Source organism: Cuculus canorus, chromosome 5 (genome assembly GCF_017976375.1).
Source record: "Cuculus canorus isolate bCucCan1 chromosome 5, bCucCan1.pri, whole genome shotgun sequence".
Classification (NCBI taxonomy): domain Eukaryota; kingdom Metazoa; phylum Chordata; class Aves; order Cuculiformes; family Cuculidae; genus Cuculus; species Cuculus canorus.
This window is the reverse complement of record NC_071405.1, coordinates 11,560,465-11,575,788: the sequence shown is the minus strand read 5'-3', so window position 1 is coordinate 11,575,788 and position 15,324 is coordinate 11,560,465. Positions and strand designations below refer to the sequence as shown.

Here is a 15,324-nt window from a genome sequence, read left to right as displayed (position 1 = left end):
TTGGTCCTGACGTAATCAACAGAGTCAAGACCGATGAAAGTAAAAGTCGTTTCAAGAATATCCTATATCAAGACATTCTATTTTAATTTCAAAGAGTGGAAAATCTCAATTTTCCGCATGGTTTGAGACAGTACGTATGAAAACCATTGATTTGTAGCACTTTTTGATTTCTTTGTCTTGTCTCTTCATATCCCATTTCTAATGTTTGTCTATTGATGATATTGATTCAAGGCCAGGTTGGATGGGGCCTTGGGCAGCCTGATCTAGTGGGATGTCCCTGCCCATGGCAGGGGAGTTGGAACTGGATGATCTTTAAAGTCCCTCCCAACCCAAACTATTCTATGATTCTATGGTTCTATGATAAGTTGGTTTGCTCTGTTATCTTATAAAGATTTGTGCCTTTTTATTTTTCAAAATAGGAGTTTGAAGCCTGTTGTTTGCCTACTAATGCTCAGAAACATCTTAACCCGCCTTTCATTAGAAGAAATGTAGACCCTTTATCCTGGGATAAATTACATTGCTGTAAACAGGCAGCCTTAAATCTATTCAAAGTACCTTGATTGTAATTTGAGCTTCCTAAATACTGTTTCATCGAATCTAAGATATTGCAGATTTTTGTAATTTTTGTAATATAAAATGTGATATTTCGTGAGAAGTGAGACATCAAATTTATCCACTGAAATGCTCAGTGTGATCCATAGTCATGCAAAAACTAGTTACTACTTATTTTCTATCAGTAAGCCTTGGACTTTGCAGCGGTGTATCTGTTTTGCTTGAAAAATCTTATGGAAACATTAAGTTAGGAGTAAATCGAATAAAAATGAGAACATTCATGAGGTGAAATTAAGTGTGCAGCTTAGAATTATGTTTTGGAGGGGTGGTGGTGTTTATAATTTATTAGAGTTTAAGAAAGATAATTTCTCAAAAATTGGAGAGGCTGAGATGTCTGGATAAAAAGGAATGTATACCATTCTTACATGCAGAGATATTGTGACATAGCTTGGAATGAAAAAACATGTTAACTAAGTAATATGTAGAGGAAGAAAGGTGAAAAGACAGATGTTATTTAGGCTTATAAAGACCTTAAAATAGAAAGCATTGAGGTTGAATTTGACCCAGTGTATGATAGAACTCTGCAGGAAGTTTTAGCCTGTCTGGACATGGACAGAACAGCTCTTGGTATCTGTGAAATAGACTGGAGGTGCATGAAGTGACCGTCTGGAAAACCAGAGTTCAAGTTATACTGAAAGGCGGAATGGGACAAACCTTGGTGGAAGGAACATGCAAGAAGAGTGATTAGCTTATAGCTTCTGCCACTGGTTAAGTACTCTGGGGTTCTTTGGGGCAAAAGATAAGATGGCAATATTATTTGTTCCTCATTTATTTATTTATTTTATTTTCAGGTTACACATTTGTTTGATAATGGAGGGACTGTCTTCTTTGCTATTTTCATGGCAATTTGGGGTAAGTATAGTTTTATTTGGTTTATACTTCTAGTTCACCTGCCCCTTTCGTATGATTGCTGAATAAAGGAAGTTTGTAGCTCTCAATAATATTTAAAGAAGGATTATGATATTATCACGAAAACTCTTTTTTTGTTTCCATCAACTTCAATTTCTACATTGGTGGTGGGTAAAAATAATACCTTTTATTGTTAATGTAACGGTTGTCTTTAGCATTTTAAATGTCTTTAAGCCTGAATTTTGCATCATGCAGGCAGAATACTTTAAAGGCAAAGGTGTAGGTTAATTTACAGATCTTGAGTCAGCGTAAAAATCATGTCTTTTAGGGAACTTTTATAGAATAAATGAGAATGTGGGAGCTCATTAGAGGGAACTATAGGAAATACTTGATGTTAAGTGCTTACAGCAGTTTAACTATTTATATTCAAATTCTCAGTCTGAATATCCCATTGTGTTTACTCTGACATCACACACATCATATTATGGGGCATGAACTCAGGCAGGGTGATAGACAGCCAGGCCACTGTTGAACACAAGTTACCAAGAGCAGTCCTGCCTCTCTAAAAAGGCCAGTGTAATACTACAGTAAAAGACAGATGTAATGGTTCCAGCATGAAATGCTTGATGGAATTAGCTTTCAGTGAAGCTACTTTTGCTGCTGTAAGGTAGGGAAGACAGGTATTGGAACAAGAGATAATTAATTTTACCAATGTAAATGTTTATCTATGTAAACCCTGGGTAAATAGCACCCCTTCACATACATACAACTGTCTGAATTCAAACCAGAATTCTTCATTTCAAATAGAGTCAAATGGCACACGGCAGCTTTATTTAGATAATATGTGTGGGTAAGTATTAATGATTCTAACTTAAAGTGGAGGATGAACAAACACCACAAATTTTGGAGGCTATTCTGGTAAGAACAAAAAATATACAAAAAACAGCGAAACATCAGAGGTACATGAGAATGCACATGCACGAAAGTACAACAATCATAATTAGATTGTTAAAAATTGGCACACTATAAATACATCTGAAGGATATACTTTGATTCCTTGCCTTAATGATATTTCTTCATTGTCTCCTAATCTTATTATTACAGCCTTGCAATTAATAATAGTTTCATAAATTTGTAAAAGACATTGGTAACCATATGACAAAGTGCAGTGTAGACTGCACTTGTAGACTTTATGTCTGTGTTCAACTTCTCCTTTTAGAGAGCTCTTTCCATTTCCAGCTGAGGCCAAGTTTCAAGTGTAAAGAGGAATTAGGCTTGTATGATACTGCTTTACCATTATCAGGAAAGATAGCATGATATGTTCTAATGAAGATGAAAGATGAACTTTGTTTTTCTTAATTTTAAGCAGCAGTGTAATACTCTTACCAAATACAGGTAAGAGTACATAGTCTGATACAAGGGTCTCAGACTTTCAGTCTGCTATCCAGCAGTGTTAGAAACCAGATTCTGGATTTGATGGGAAGTGTGCTGATTTCATGAGTGACTCCTGTCAGAATGACAGCAATCCACATAAGCACTCAATTCTTTAATCTTTTGAGTTCTTTGGAATACATACCTGTTGTAACTTGTATGCAGTGGGACTGCCATTGTTTTTCTGTGTGTGCGCGTGTAATTTACTCACATATCAAGTGAACCCTCATTGCAACACTCACAGCCACATAGTGAGATAACTCCATGGACATGATCCAGTCTCCACACTAAATAAATCAGTTCAACAGAGTCATAGTAACAAGCACACATCCCATGTGAGTAGTTATTTTCTCTTTAAACAGAAACACTTTCTCTTTAAAAGAAACACTTTGTTTCTTCTGTGCCTTTACAGCTATGTCTTTTTCATATTCTTTGTTTCTATTTAGCCATGTCTAGTAATTGCAAACAGGTAAATGATGCAATTATTTGCATTATACTGTCATAATTTTACTCTTTAGCTAGGCAAAATCAGACCATGATTTCTAGGATGTCTATATACAAGACAGAGACAATTCCTTTTCTTTCACGTTAAGTATTTGTTCTATCTAACCTGTAGCAAAACCTTTTACATCATTTCTACAGATCTAGCCTGCAGTGCAAACAAATCAGTTTGATAGAGGGATAAAAGCTTGTCTTCTTTTTTACCCCTTCAATAGTGATTTTGAGTCTGTGTCATCCTAGTCAAAGGTTAAATGTAGTCCATGTTACTCAGTAGTTTCATTCTTCCCAGCAAACTTCAACCTCTCAGTAATAAAAGTAAATCTAATTCTTTTTGTCATGTTCACTGAGGAAGGTACAAGTGTAGAGTGGGGGAAGTATTATTTATCAGATCGAAATTATATTTGGACAGAATAGTTTCACCTTAAGGTATTTAAATTTGGGATTTTTTTTTTTTAATTGATGCTAAAATATCATTGCAATCCCAGTCATTTTTTTTTTCTCTGTTACAATGTCTGCATTCTTGACCAAAGTTACACAAGACAGACTATTAACTGGGTGTGAATTGTCTATATTGTTTCTAAGAAAGCAAGTATAATGTCCTTTCAGGAAAATCATAGGTTAATCATTTGATTACAAAGTATGAGTGATGCTCACCTACAGGGCCCTGCCTGTTGCGTATCAGTGTATCTTGTGATTTCCCCCTTGCTTTCCAAAACATTGTTTCTGCAGTAATGGCTGTAAGATAACAGCTACCACGTCATTTTGGAAAAAATGAAAGCATGTAGATAACCACTGTGCGTATAATCTGAAGCAAACATTATGGTGAAGGGTGGGATGGTGTCATATCAGCCATAGGAATGCCATCGCATGGGCACTCTGCGTTGTCCTCTGCCTTATCTCCTGGGCTGGTTTTGTCATCTGACAGGCATCCAAAACTTGTATCGTGTGGTCCAAGTGAGTTGTCTAAGTGGAGGACTGAAAGGATAATGTAATTTTTTTGTTATAGATTTTTTTAAAGATTCTTATCCCCCTGCACCGAGTACCTCAGTGTTTAGTTCAGGAGTATCTCAGAGCTAAATCCAGTTAACCTCTTTCTTGCAGTTGGGGTTGCAGATGAAGGCCCTGATTCACAATCTCCTGAAGATAACACATGTCCTCCCAGTAACACCCACTGAGCACTACATGAGTGGTTGACTTTCAAACATGGTTCATAATCTGATGTTCTGGCAGCTTTCAGCTCTTGTGTTTAAGCCGGAAAGGGCACACTACCAGAGTTTTATTTTTATTTGATTTTATATGAGAAAAAAAGTGTGCTTAGCCTCTCGGTGTTTGTTTAAACATTTAATGATAAAGTCCAGGGACATGATATAAATGTTTGGAGACTGTGTGATTACAGTTTAATACAAGTTTATGCATATTCATGGAGAAGACAAAGGCAGTCTTTTTTTTAAACCTCTTAAAAACATTTTTACTCCTAGAAACAGATATAGCTTCATCCCTCGTTCTGTAAGTAAAGTTGGATGAGTAAGCAATCTGGCCTTTTCCAGTTACTCAAAGTTTTGGAGAGCTTTTGAGCTTTGAATTCGCACACAATTCCTTGAAGAGTTTGACTGATACTAGATATATTTCCTGATAGTTCAGAGTTTAAAATAACTTGTAAGGTGGAGACAGATTTAAGGGGAGTATTGCCTAAGCTAAAATTTTAAAATAATTGCGGTACTGTCAATTGAAAATTGGTTCAACGGGAGTCAATGATATTTTTTCTAGTAATTCAGTAAGGCCAGACTATTTAGGCAGCTCTGTGCAGAGATAAAATATGTCCTTATGCTAAACACCAGTGCTAGACCTTACCTGGGTCACTCCTTGTATCATCATAAAGTCGTCTGTGGGAAAATGACTCCGACCTTTTCTTACAGCTTATAAAATATCCGACTAGACCAATTAATATAGAGACCAAAATGGCTCCTACAATGACACCAACTGTTACTCCTCCTTTGTTGGTTTTGTCTAAGAGAAAAAGAAAGAAAGGAGAGTTGAATGAGAGTAATAAAAGTGTAAGATCAAATACTTCACTCCTACTTTATGGTGGTTGAGGCCTTTGTGGAGTGAGGCTTTTCACCAAGGATCTGAAACACTGCAGGGTGTGACTAAATCAGGCTCTCTGCAGAAACTCTCTGTATTTGTAATAGAAAATAACCATCTCCATCCTTGACTTTCAAGGGAATAACTGTTGGGTTTTTTAAAAAAATGGAGGTGAAATGAGTTTTTAGTTAAATAAAAAGGTTCTATGTTTAATTACAAGAATCAACCATTATCATTTTAGTTAAAGAAATAAGCAGTAACCACTCTTTGAATGCAATTCTTTGTATGTATTAAAGCCAGCACTTAAAATTGCAGCCTCTGAATTTCAAATGATTACGTTTTAGAATACGAGTTTTTGAGTATACAAAGTAAGAAATCTAATAATGCTTTCTGTACCCATTCAGTTGGCAGAATAACTGCATTTCTCTCAAATTTTTCTGAGATTTCATAAAACTTCTCTTCAAGGTATTCTGTTTTTCTTGGAACTGAACTTGTTCTCCCATCATCTTTCCTTTTCAGTCATGTTAACTAAAAATTGGGTACATTGTAATTATTGGAACTATGATGGGAAACATGAAAGTCTGATGCTTCTTCAGTTCTTAGTACAAACTGTACTCTACTGGATATGATGGATAAGCCTTTCAGTCCTGTGTTAAAAACTTGAAAGGTAATTAATGGCAAAAAGTATTACTGTGTCTTCTAATCTTTCCTTTTCTCTTCTTGAGGACCTCATTCAGAGCAGCAGAATAGAAAAGTGCCTTAACAGTTTTATGCTCCATTGTTTTCCCACGCATACTCAATTTGGTAATTAAATGCACAATGAGTAATTCTTTTGGAAGTACTTATAAGAAGTCATCTGTGGTCACAAAAGTTTCTGAACTTAAATAAGTTGAAAAGTTACACATTTTAGATGTTATTTCTACACATCTGCTTAATAGGTCCACTCCAGTGTGAATGGACAGTAACTGTCATTCATTAGGTTCTTCCACTCTTGGAGGGAAAGAAGTAAAGAGCGAATCATTGAAAGAAAAAATGCTTTTTATTTTCAATGAGTTTTAGTCTATACCAGGTCACTTATTAATGCACACATCTTATGAAGCCTCCTGTTCAGTGAATAAATTTCAGCCTTATATTAATCCAATTTAACTTCACTTAGACACGTACCTTCACTGACATCTTTTGCATTAGATGTTGTAGTAAAAGGGTTGATGAAATTATGATTCTGCTCTGTTGTCTGCTGAATGGTGCTGAAGTTCAGTGTAGAACTGTCCTGCTTTGTCATGGGTGATGTCAGAGTAATACCAGTGGGGAACAGCATGGTGGGGTTGGTTGAAGAATTATCCCTGAGAAGCACTGCGGCTGAAGCAGTGCTGTGGGTAGCTGTGGAGTTACTTGGTGTCACTGTGAAAGTAGAAGTAGCCACAGCGCTTTTGGTCACTCCAGAAAGGTTACCCACTGTGGTAAATGTTGCTGAAGACATTGGGATTCTATTGAGGTTTGTGGGAGAGTTACTTATTCCACTTTTTGATACCATAGTGACATTTGAAGATAACGTGATGCCATCAGTGGCCCTCAGGGGTGTGCTCTTTGGCCAACTGCTCATCTCTGTGCTTTTCATTATGTTTTCTTTGGCATTGACAGTTGTTGCTGCAGTATGACTGATGGCAGAAGAATTTATAACAATAGTCGTGGGCAGAACGGTTCTGTGTGAAGTTGGTTGCACTGCAGACTGATCATTATCTCTGATTGAGCTGTTTCCATTTTTTGTTTCATTTATGTTTCTGCCCTCAGAGTTGCTTTTGTTCCATTCCAACTTTACAAGTAGAAAAACGAAAATCATTCCACAGGAGGGTTGCATAGTGTTGTCTTCAAAGTTTGTTTCGTTAGGTAGAGAACCTGCAAGAAATTCACTTTTATCTATTATTTATTTTGCAAAACAAATCTTCTCAGGTAAGGCCCAAATAAGCTAGTAAAAATAGCTAGTGTTATAATAGAGAAGTCTCGGTAGCTTACCACACGCTGATGCTGAAAACTTTACATTCCGCGTGTTAATGACTTAAAGAATGACCTAATACAATGCTGATGATCAACAGAAGTGTTTTGCACAAGGGCATTCCATCTTTCTCTAAACAGACCTCATGCTCAGATAGGAATAATTCATAACCACTTTGCTTTAGAATGAGTTAATGATACATACTCGGATGGCATGCTTGAGGCAGTGTTTTCTGGGCAGGCAGCAGCTCCAAGAGCATGCTAAAGAGTTATGCCCCACTGTGAAGAAATATAATTATCACAATTAGCCCTGAAATTTGACAGATAATGTTTAGTGACCCTGAGCAATGAGTGTCATATGAATGCTGCCAGGAGCAAATTGAATACTAAATCAGTCCAGCAGTTATGGATGATGCCGTAGTTGTGTGGAGACTTCTTTTCCTGTAGGAAACTGGAAACTGTATATTATACGGCAATTTCTCAAATGTGAGATTGAGTAGAAACAGAAAAACTCATCTTAACATTATGTGATTGTAGCAGGAATAAGCTGTTGAGTATATCTGTGGAGTATGGGAGTGGAGGGAGATTCTGTGTATGAAGGAGGTTGAGATTGTGCAATTTTTAACTCACATACATGACTTTTCATGTGACAATACAATAAAAACTGTAATAAATTACTTCTTCAGTGTCATGAATTAGTTAGGCATCCATGTGTACAGGTACTGGACCATCTGAATAAAGGAGATATACCCCTAGAAAAAGTAACTTTCTTTCATATTCAGCTTCCCCTCCTGCTGTCTTCTGCTTTTTCCTGTGGGTGGTTTGTTTAGTGGGTAGGGGGTGATGGGTGGTTTTGTTCTTTTGTGGTTTTATGAGTTTGTTGGTTTTTTTTACATTTAATTGTGCATTTTCCCCAGGAAACATTTCTGGAGGGTTTCTACTGTGAACTTGCCACAATCTCTTCCCTTTTACTGAGCACCCTATGTCTTAGGCTACTCCTGGAGCATGTCTTTTAGCTTATTGATTGCTGTGCCCAGTTGTGTAAGCCAAAGGGTAACGAGTGGAGACGATCAGGAGACTTTAAAAGCACACTCTTGATGTGGATTAAAATGCTAGTGTAGGCACAGCCATCTTAAGGAGGGTGTGTTTCTGTGTCGTTATTACTAATAACGATTAAAAATACAGCACAAAATATTCAATATGAAGCTACTAGTGTGCATACATGTACATCCGCACGCCTACACTCTGGGTGAAGCCCTGGTCCCATTCAAGTCAGCCTCCCCTGGATCCGTGGACTTCATCATGAAGGTTGCATTGGTAATGTATCTAGCTTCGTGTTTTACTCAAACTGCTCAGATTTCTGCTGAATATTTCTGCAACACAGAGAAAAACATGTCCTAATATGTTCTTATGGGGCAATTTTCATATAAATTTATGTTCAGTGGCTTATTAAGTATTTTTAAACAGATTTTTGGCATGATGAAGTAATTGCAACATATATTTCCTGAACCCAACACAGCACCTGCCAGGGATAGGTGTGATGTCTGCAAAATCTCTGCAGCTGTCAAAATAATTATTTCGATGACTTCTTATGACTAGATAAGACAATTGGCAGAACTATACATTCCAAAGACATTCTTTTGCATGTCATTAAATTGAATCTTGCACGATTTCCCAGTCATATGTTAGCAATTAAAAGTGCTTTAATTTAAGTAGTAAACAGTGGCATCATGAGCAAATTATTAATGGCATTTCTTTGTCTCTTGTGGTCTGGCATAACATGTTCACATTTGCAGAGCTTTCATACTCGCTATGTTTTTTTAAGACTCATAAAGCAGATTATATTTACATTTACATTAGTCATGTAAGAATATACAGAACAAATATAAAGTAAGATATAGAGAGTTTATCTGATAGAATTCAGAAAGAAATAATAGCAAATTATGATCCTGGAAATGGATTGCATTTTTGCTCTTGTGGCTCTTTGCTCTAAGATTTGGTTTGCTTTCTAAGGAAGACACTCTAAATTTAAGGAGCAATGAAAATTAAATTATCAAGCTTCAGTATCTTTTATGTTTTGTACTGAGGAAATATTTTGTAACTTTTTAGTGAATTATTAAAAGGAATTTAAATAAGATTCCTAAATATCCAATAAATAAAAGTATTAATTTGATTGAAATACTGTCATTGTTTATGATTGCTACTTCTTTGCTTTAATGTTTGAATCACAAAACAGGGTTTTTATTCAATTATTTTCTCAGAAATACATTCTAAGTAGAATTTGGCTACAACAGCACCGATTGTCTTCCTGAACAGTATGTAAAACAAGACTCTAATTGTTAATCAGATCCACTAATAAGCATTAAAAACACCTTAGACTTACCTTTGAGCTCTAGAAAATATGCAAGAACCTGTTGAAACACTGCTCTGTCCCTGAGTGCAATTTGTCTGATGGGAAGAGGGAAGCGCAGGGACAATAAATGTGGCAGTGTAAGACCGGTCAGGAACGCGTTGTACAGACGAGGTGAGGTGGGGCAGCCCTTCACTAGGAACCAGCCTGACCGACCTCGCTGCTGTCATAACCGAGCTCTGTCATTACAGAGTCCACAGAAATTGCAGTGTTTATCGTAAAGTGGGTAGGCAGTGCTTATTGCCTAATCCTTTGAATGTCTTTGAACTGATATTTCAGAAGGATGACTGTTTTCTGTAAACTATAGAAACTATTGTTCCATGTACTATGCAACTATTAATTTACCAAAAGATAGCTTCTTACTATTGCAGAGTTTCCTATGGTACACTTTGTGAGAGGAAAACTTGAAGAGGCGTGTCTTCTACAAAATAAAGCAGCAAAACAAGATCTGTGAAGAAAAACATGTTGCTAGAAATGAGTCTGAGCCTATCTCCAAATATGTTCACAGTTGCAATAATTTAACAATCTAAATCCAAATTTTCAGAATTTATTAGTTCTCAATATTTTTTAATTTGGAATATATAACCAGCTAGAGCTCTGAATGTTACAACACTCCTCACTTTAATTTCTATATAAACAATACTGGATTACATTAAGAATGAGGAAGTTGGGTGTATCATATATACCTTTTAATATTCTGATCAAGTCAACAGTGATATTTTTTTATTCTTTAATTCTTTATGTGTATTCAAGGCTGGTATGTGGTGAAGTACGACTCAGAAATGTTTCGCTATTGTGTGACTGTTTGAGTGGAATGCCACAATGTTGTTATCTGTTTCCACTTTAAATTTTTTGGGAATCAAGTGCAAATACTATTTCATAACTTATCCTTGAGATAAGTATTAAAGATATGGCATATATATAAGAGGTATTTATATGGGAGCAACTGGTGGTGTTTTCATTAAAATACTACTGTGGACAAGTGGAAGGTTTATTGAGAAATGGATCAAGTTCTACCCTTTCTAGAACTCCTTTTGGGAAGTAAATTATTTGTGTGGCCGGCGGTGGGGTAATCTGTGAGAGGAGGGCAGACACAGTCTGACACTGGATGCCGTGGATTTGATTGTCTTTGGAATCTGACATTCTTTGCAGTGTATATCAGCAAGCTTCCAACTTGTATTTGTTGTTGTGCCTGGGTGAGCATATATCAAACAGATTGACCGGGAGATTTGAAAACAAGCACCAAGAATTTGTGTCTGGATTTGGATCTTATGCAGCATTGAACAAATGACAAGTGATATACTGGGGTCAACAGTCTGCTTCACGCAATCTTCCACATATTATGGTGCTGAGAAGCCTTTCTGCTAGTTTTTTAAAAAGAAAGGTTACTAATGCTCTCGCTCTCTTCTACTTTTCAACTGTTTAATTCATCTGTCAGTAGAAGTATAAACTGTTTACCTGAGGGATTTTACACCTAATGGAAGATGCTCTGTGACTCACTTTTTATCTGAGTGTTGTACACCTGCAGCGTGGTGCCAGAACACTGGTGCTGAGTGCTGCCTGGCTGTTCCTGGAAGGCAAAACCTCCAGCAGCAAGCTTGAGTGTGAATAGTTTTGGAGCTGTGGCCATATGCAGACAAGGTGTTTCAGAGTACTCCAAGAGTGGGAGATGAAACTTGAGCTGCCATTCAGCTGTAGCCAGTACTTACTAAGCAGTAGTTTCAATTCTGAAGAGTGTATCTCAGTAGCAAGAGTGGTACTTGCTACTGGCATAGCTTGGAAAAAAAGTTTGCCTGTCTTGATTCAGACTAAATAAAATTAGATCAGAATTTAGCTCTTTATTAACAGATACCATTTTATATGCGTATCCTTGTTTCTCCAAGGAAAGTTTTTAAAATGATGATCTAAAATGGATGTCAGTGTCTCAAATTGCCTGGTACCCATCTCTACAGATATAGTAGATGGCAAATAAATGATTCTTAGATAGATGCTGTAAAATAGTGTCCCAGTTTTAACAGTGATTATCCCAAAATAACTTATAATTTTCAGATTCTATGGGGAAAACAGCCATGAAGTGACTAATGACGGTTACCGTGTTATATATTGTTGATTTTCTTGAGATCTGCATGGCCTTTTTTCTTTCTTTTCCATAATTAAAACACAGTTGATGATTTCCACAGCTACAGTCTTTTTAGAGTTTTGGAAAAGACGGAGAGCTGTATTAACTTATGACTGGGACCTCATAGACTGGGAAGACGAAGAGGTAAGACTAAACAGAAGTGAACCCATAAATCTTGCTATCATCATGATATAAGTGTCAATATCAATAAATATTGTATGCCAGTAATCTGAATATGCCATTCAGATTATATTTGCATTTGTAAATACTAGTTGCAGAATAATCGAGTATACTTGAGACTATTCAAGGATACTTTGCCTTCTGTGACGAGCATTATAATTCCAAATATAACTGTACATTTATTAAAAGTATCCTTTGAAAAACTGAGTGGTAATACTGCCCATGCAAAGGACAGGAACAAGTACTGATGTCAGATCAGAAGTCTTATATTCTGTCGTTTCTTGTACTGGAAATTCCTAATCCTGCCTAAAAATGGGACCAGGACAAGCAAAGGGACAGAAACTAAATTTTTTTATCTTTCCAAGAGGCATAATTTGCCCATTAACATTCTGCTATCAGTATGAGCAATAATCAAATTAGTTTATTACTTTACATAAATCACTACTGAATATAGCCAGCACGAGCCAGCAGTGTGCCCAGGTGGCCAAGAAGGCCAACAGCATCTTGGCTTGTATCAGAAATGGGGTCACCAGCAGGTACAGGGAGGTTATTCTCCCTCTGTACTCAGCACTGGTGAGACCGCACCTCAAATCCTGTGTTCAGTTCTGGACCCCTCACCACAAGAAGGATGTTGAGGCTCTGGAGCGTGTCCAGAGAAGAGCAATGAAGCTGGTGAGGGGGCTGGAGAACAAGTCGTACGAGGAGCGGCTGAGAGAGCTGGGGTTGTTTAGCCTGGAGAAGAGGAGGCTGAGAGGAGACCTTATTACTCTCTACAACTACCTGAAAGGAGGTTGTGGAGAGGAGGGAGCTGGCCTCTTCTCCCAAGTGACAGGGGACAGGACAAGAGGGAATGGCCTGAAGCTCTGCCAGGGGAGGTTCAGGTTGGATATCAGAAAAAAATTCTTCACAGTAAGAGTCATTGGGCACTGGAACAGCTGCCCAGGGAGGGGGTCGAGTCGCCTTCCCTGGAGGTGTTTAAGGAACGGGTGGATGAAGTGCTTAGGGACGTGGTTTAGGGAGTGTTAGGAATGGTTGGACTCGATGATCCAATGGGTCCTTTCCAACCTTGTGATTCTGTGATAGCTGTAAAGTAAATATGATGGCAATTCAAATGCAGTCTAAGTGAATAGAGACTTTTATCGTTACTTGTTTTATAGCTTTCTATGGATGCATAGATACAAGCAGGTGACTTTTCATAAATGGCTTCATATCACAGAAGCAGCATTATAACTGGCATTAATTTATATTTTTCTTATCAATTTCTGTGGAGAAACTAGTATTAGGATCTATTATCCTCTTTAATAGTGGTGAAGGCTCTCAGATAGTGGTGAAGGCTCTTTTGGTTTCTGTTCTCTGTTTCTGGCACCATTTACAAAGATTTCCAAATTACTTGGATATTTGCGTTGGAGAGTTATAAAAGAGAATCTATATTAATATAAATGTTATACTTTATAGTGCATGTATGTCTGGGGTTTGATATTTCAATTAAATAAGTAGTGCAAGAAATGAAATCTATCCTGTCATTCCAGGAAGAGCTGCGCCCCCAATTTGAAGCTAAATATTCCCAAGTGGAAAGAGTAAACCCCATCACAGGAAAACCTGAACCTTTTCAGCCTTTCCCTGACAAACTCAGTCGACTGATGGTGTCTGTCTCAGGAATATTCTTCATGGTAATGTTTGATAATATTGGAATTATAGTGGCCTTTAATCTTATTCTGATGTAAATAGTAATGTAAGTTATAAAGGCATTCATTAAAATTAGTGGATTTACATAGTATAGGAAAAACTGATTGTCTCGGTCTTAGTGAGACAATGGATCTTTCTTTTAAAAGACGTAGTATAGTTCTATTTTAAAAAAACAGTAAATAAGTGTTTTAATTCATGAATGTAGTATGTTTATTCTCTCAAAGTCTGCTCACCAAAACAAATGGCAGTCTTAAACACACTGATCAATTTATTAATTCATTGGAAATATAAATATGGCTTATTTTGTTCTAACATATATTTTTATAAATACTTACCTGTAGATTTCACTGGTCCTCACTGCAGTGTTTGCAGTTGTGGTGTATCGTCTGGTAGCCATGGAACAGTTTGCTTCTTTCAAGTGGTATTTCATCAAGAAGTACTGGCAGTTTGCAACCTCTGGCACTGGAGTCTGTATCAATTTTATGATCATCATGTCACTCAATGTTGTAAGTCATCTTAATTTTAAAGAGTCACTTTCACAGGGTTACTGACTTCACTATTTCAGATATATATGTGTTCTTGCTTATTCATATAGCAGTGCCTGAAGGCAGTATTTCAGGGTTTTTTCCTCTTCTAATACTATGTTTGTCAACATTTTTCTCTAAAGCCTACTTAATTTGTCTCCACACATCTTTGGTTATATCTCCAACTCACAATGGTATAGAGTACTGCTTTCTAGATTTGCATATCTGTTTTTCACATTACCCATTACAAAAACTCTCTAAGTGGAACTACATTATTTTCTTGGCTGAGAATTTTCTTTCTTTTTTTTTCTTTCCTTAATTTATAACTTTGAATTCTTCCGTCTCTTATTTAAAATGCAGCTGTAATATCAGTGTTGCACAGTCATCAGTATGATGTGTGATTCAGTTTAAGGTTTTCCTGTCATGTAACAGCACAGGTTTAATCATTTGCTGTGGTAGCACAAGGTACATTGGTATAACTTCTGTTTCTTCAACTGTAGTATAATTCATCACTTCTCTATTCCTGTGCAGGCACAGACAGCTAAAAAGGAATAATACAGCACTACAAACAATGGCTCTTAATTCTATTAAGGATATTGTGCACTTGCTGCAATAAAAGCATTCTTCAAAACAGACTGTCATATATTTATTTCTGTTATTATAATATGGTAATTCTAAGTCATAAAAAGTACATTCGAGTGAACAAGCACACCGAAGCTACTGAAAATAGCTTGCTATCGCTAGTAACTCACAAGGAAGTGTTTTTCAGAATTGGTAACTGCCTTGGGCTAAGTGACATTTAAAATAAAGAATGGAGATAATCAATATATAGAAAGTAGGAGGCTGATATCCTCACCAGTATTCACATTCACACAAAGAAAAATTGTATTGTGTAAAGGCTTTGGACTAATTTCAGACCACCCCAATTCGTTCCTGAA

General features: G+C 36.8%; 2 protein-coding genes across 4 annotated transcripts in view; one reads left to right on the top strand and one right to left on the bottom strand.

Moving 5' to 3' along the window:
- Positions 1 to 15,324, top strand: part of ANO3 (anoctamin 3) — a 191,336-nt gene that overhangs the window by 161,257 nt on the left and 14,755 nt on the right. For all 3 annotated transcript variants that reach the window (XM_054067765.1, XM_054067763.1, XM_054067764.1), the window contains exons 14-17: positions 1,404 to 1,464; positions 12,058 to 12,140; positions 13,706 to 13,846; positions 14,204 to 14,368. In XM_054067765.1, coding sequence (XP_053923740.1) covers positions 1,404 to 1,464; positions 12,058 to 12,140; positions 13,706 to 13,846; positions 14,204 to 14,368 — 450 coding nt within the window. The remainder of the gene's footprint in view (positions 1 to 1,403; positions 1,465 to 12,057; positions 12,141 to 13,705; positions 13,847 to 14,203; positions 14,369 to 15,324) is intronic.
- On the bottom strand, positions 1,857 to 10,046 carry MUC15 (mucin 15, cell surface associated). The gene is made up of 4 exons (XM_054067766.1): positions 9,851 to 10,046; positions 6,640 to 7,371; positions 5,245 to 5,400; positions 1,857 to 4,368 (listed from the first exon to the last, which is right to left on the bottom strand). The coding sequence occupies exons 2-4, from the start codon at positions 7,331 to 7,333 to the stop codon at positions 4,211 to 4,213; spliced, it is 1,008 nt and encodes a 335-aa protein (XP_053923741.1). The 5' UTR covers positions 7,334 to 7,371; positions 9,851 to 10,046; the 3' UTR covers positions 1,857 to 4,210.

Coding starts and splice junctions, on each gene's coding strand:
- MUC15 (XM_054067766.1), bottom strand. CDS start 7,333: ATGCAACCCTCCTGTGGAATGATTTTCGTTTTTCTACTTGTAAAGTTG. Junction 5,401..6,639: donor TGCAAAAGATGTCAGTGAAG/GTACGTGTCTAA, acceptor TTTTTCTCTTAG/ACAAAACCAACAAAGGAGGA. Junction 4,369..5,244: donor TGATACAAGGAGTGACCCAG/GTAAGGTCTAGC, acceptor TTATCCTTTCAG/TCCTCCACTTAGACAACTCA.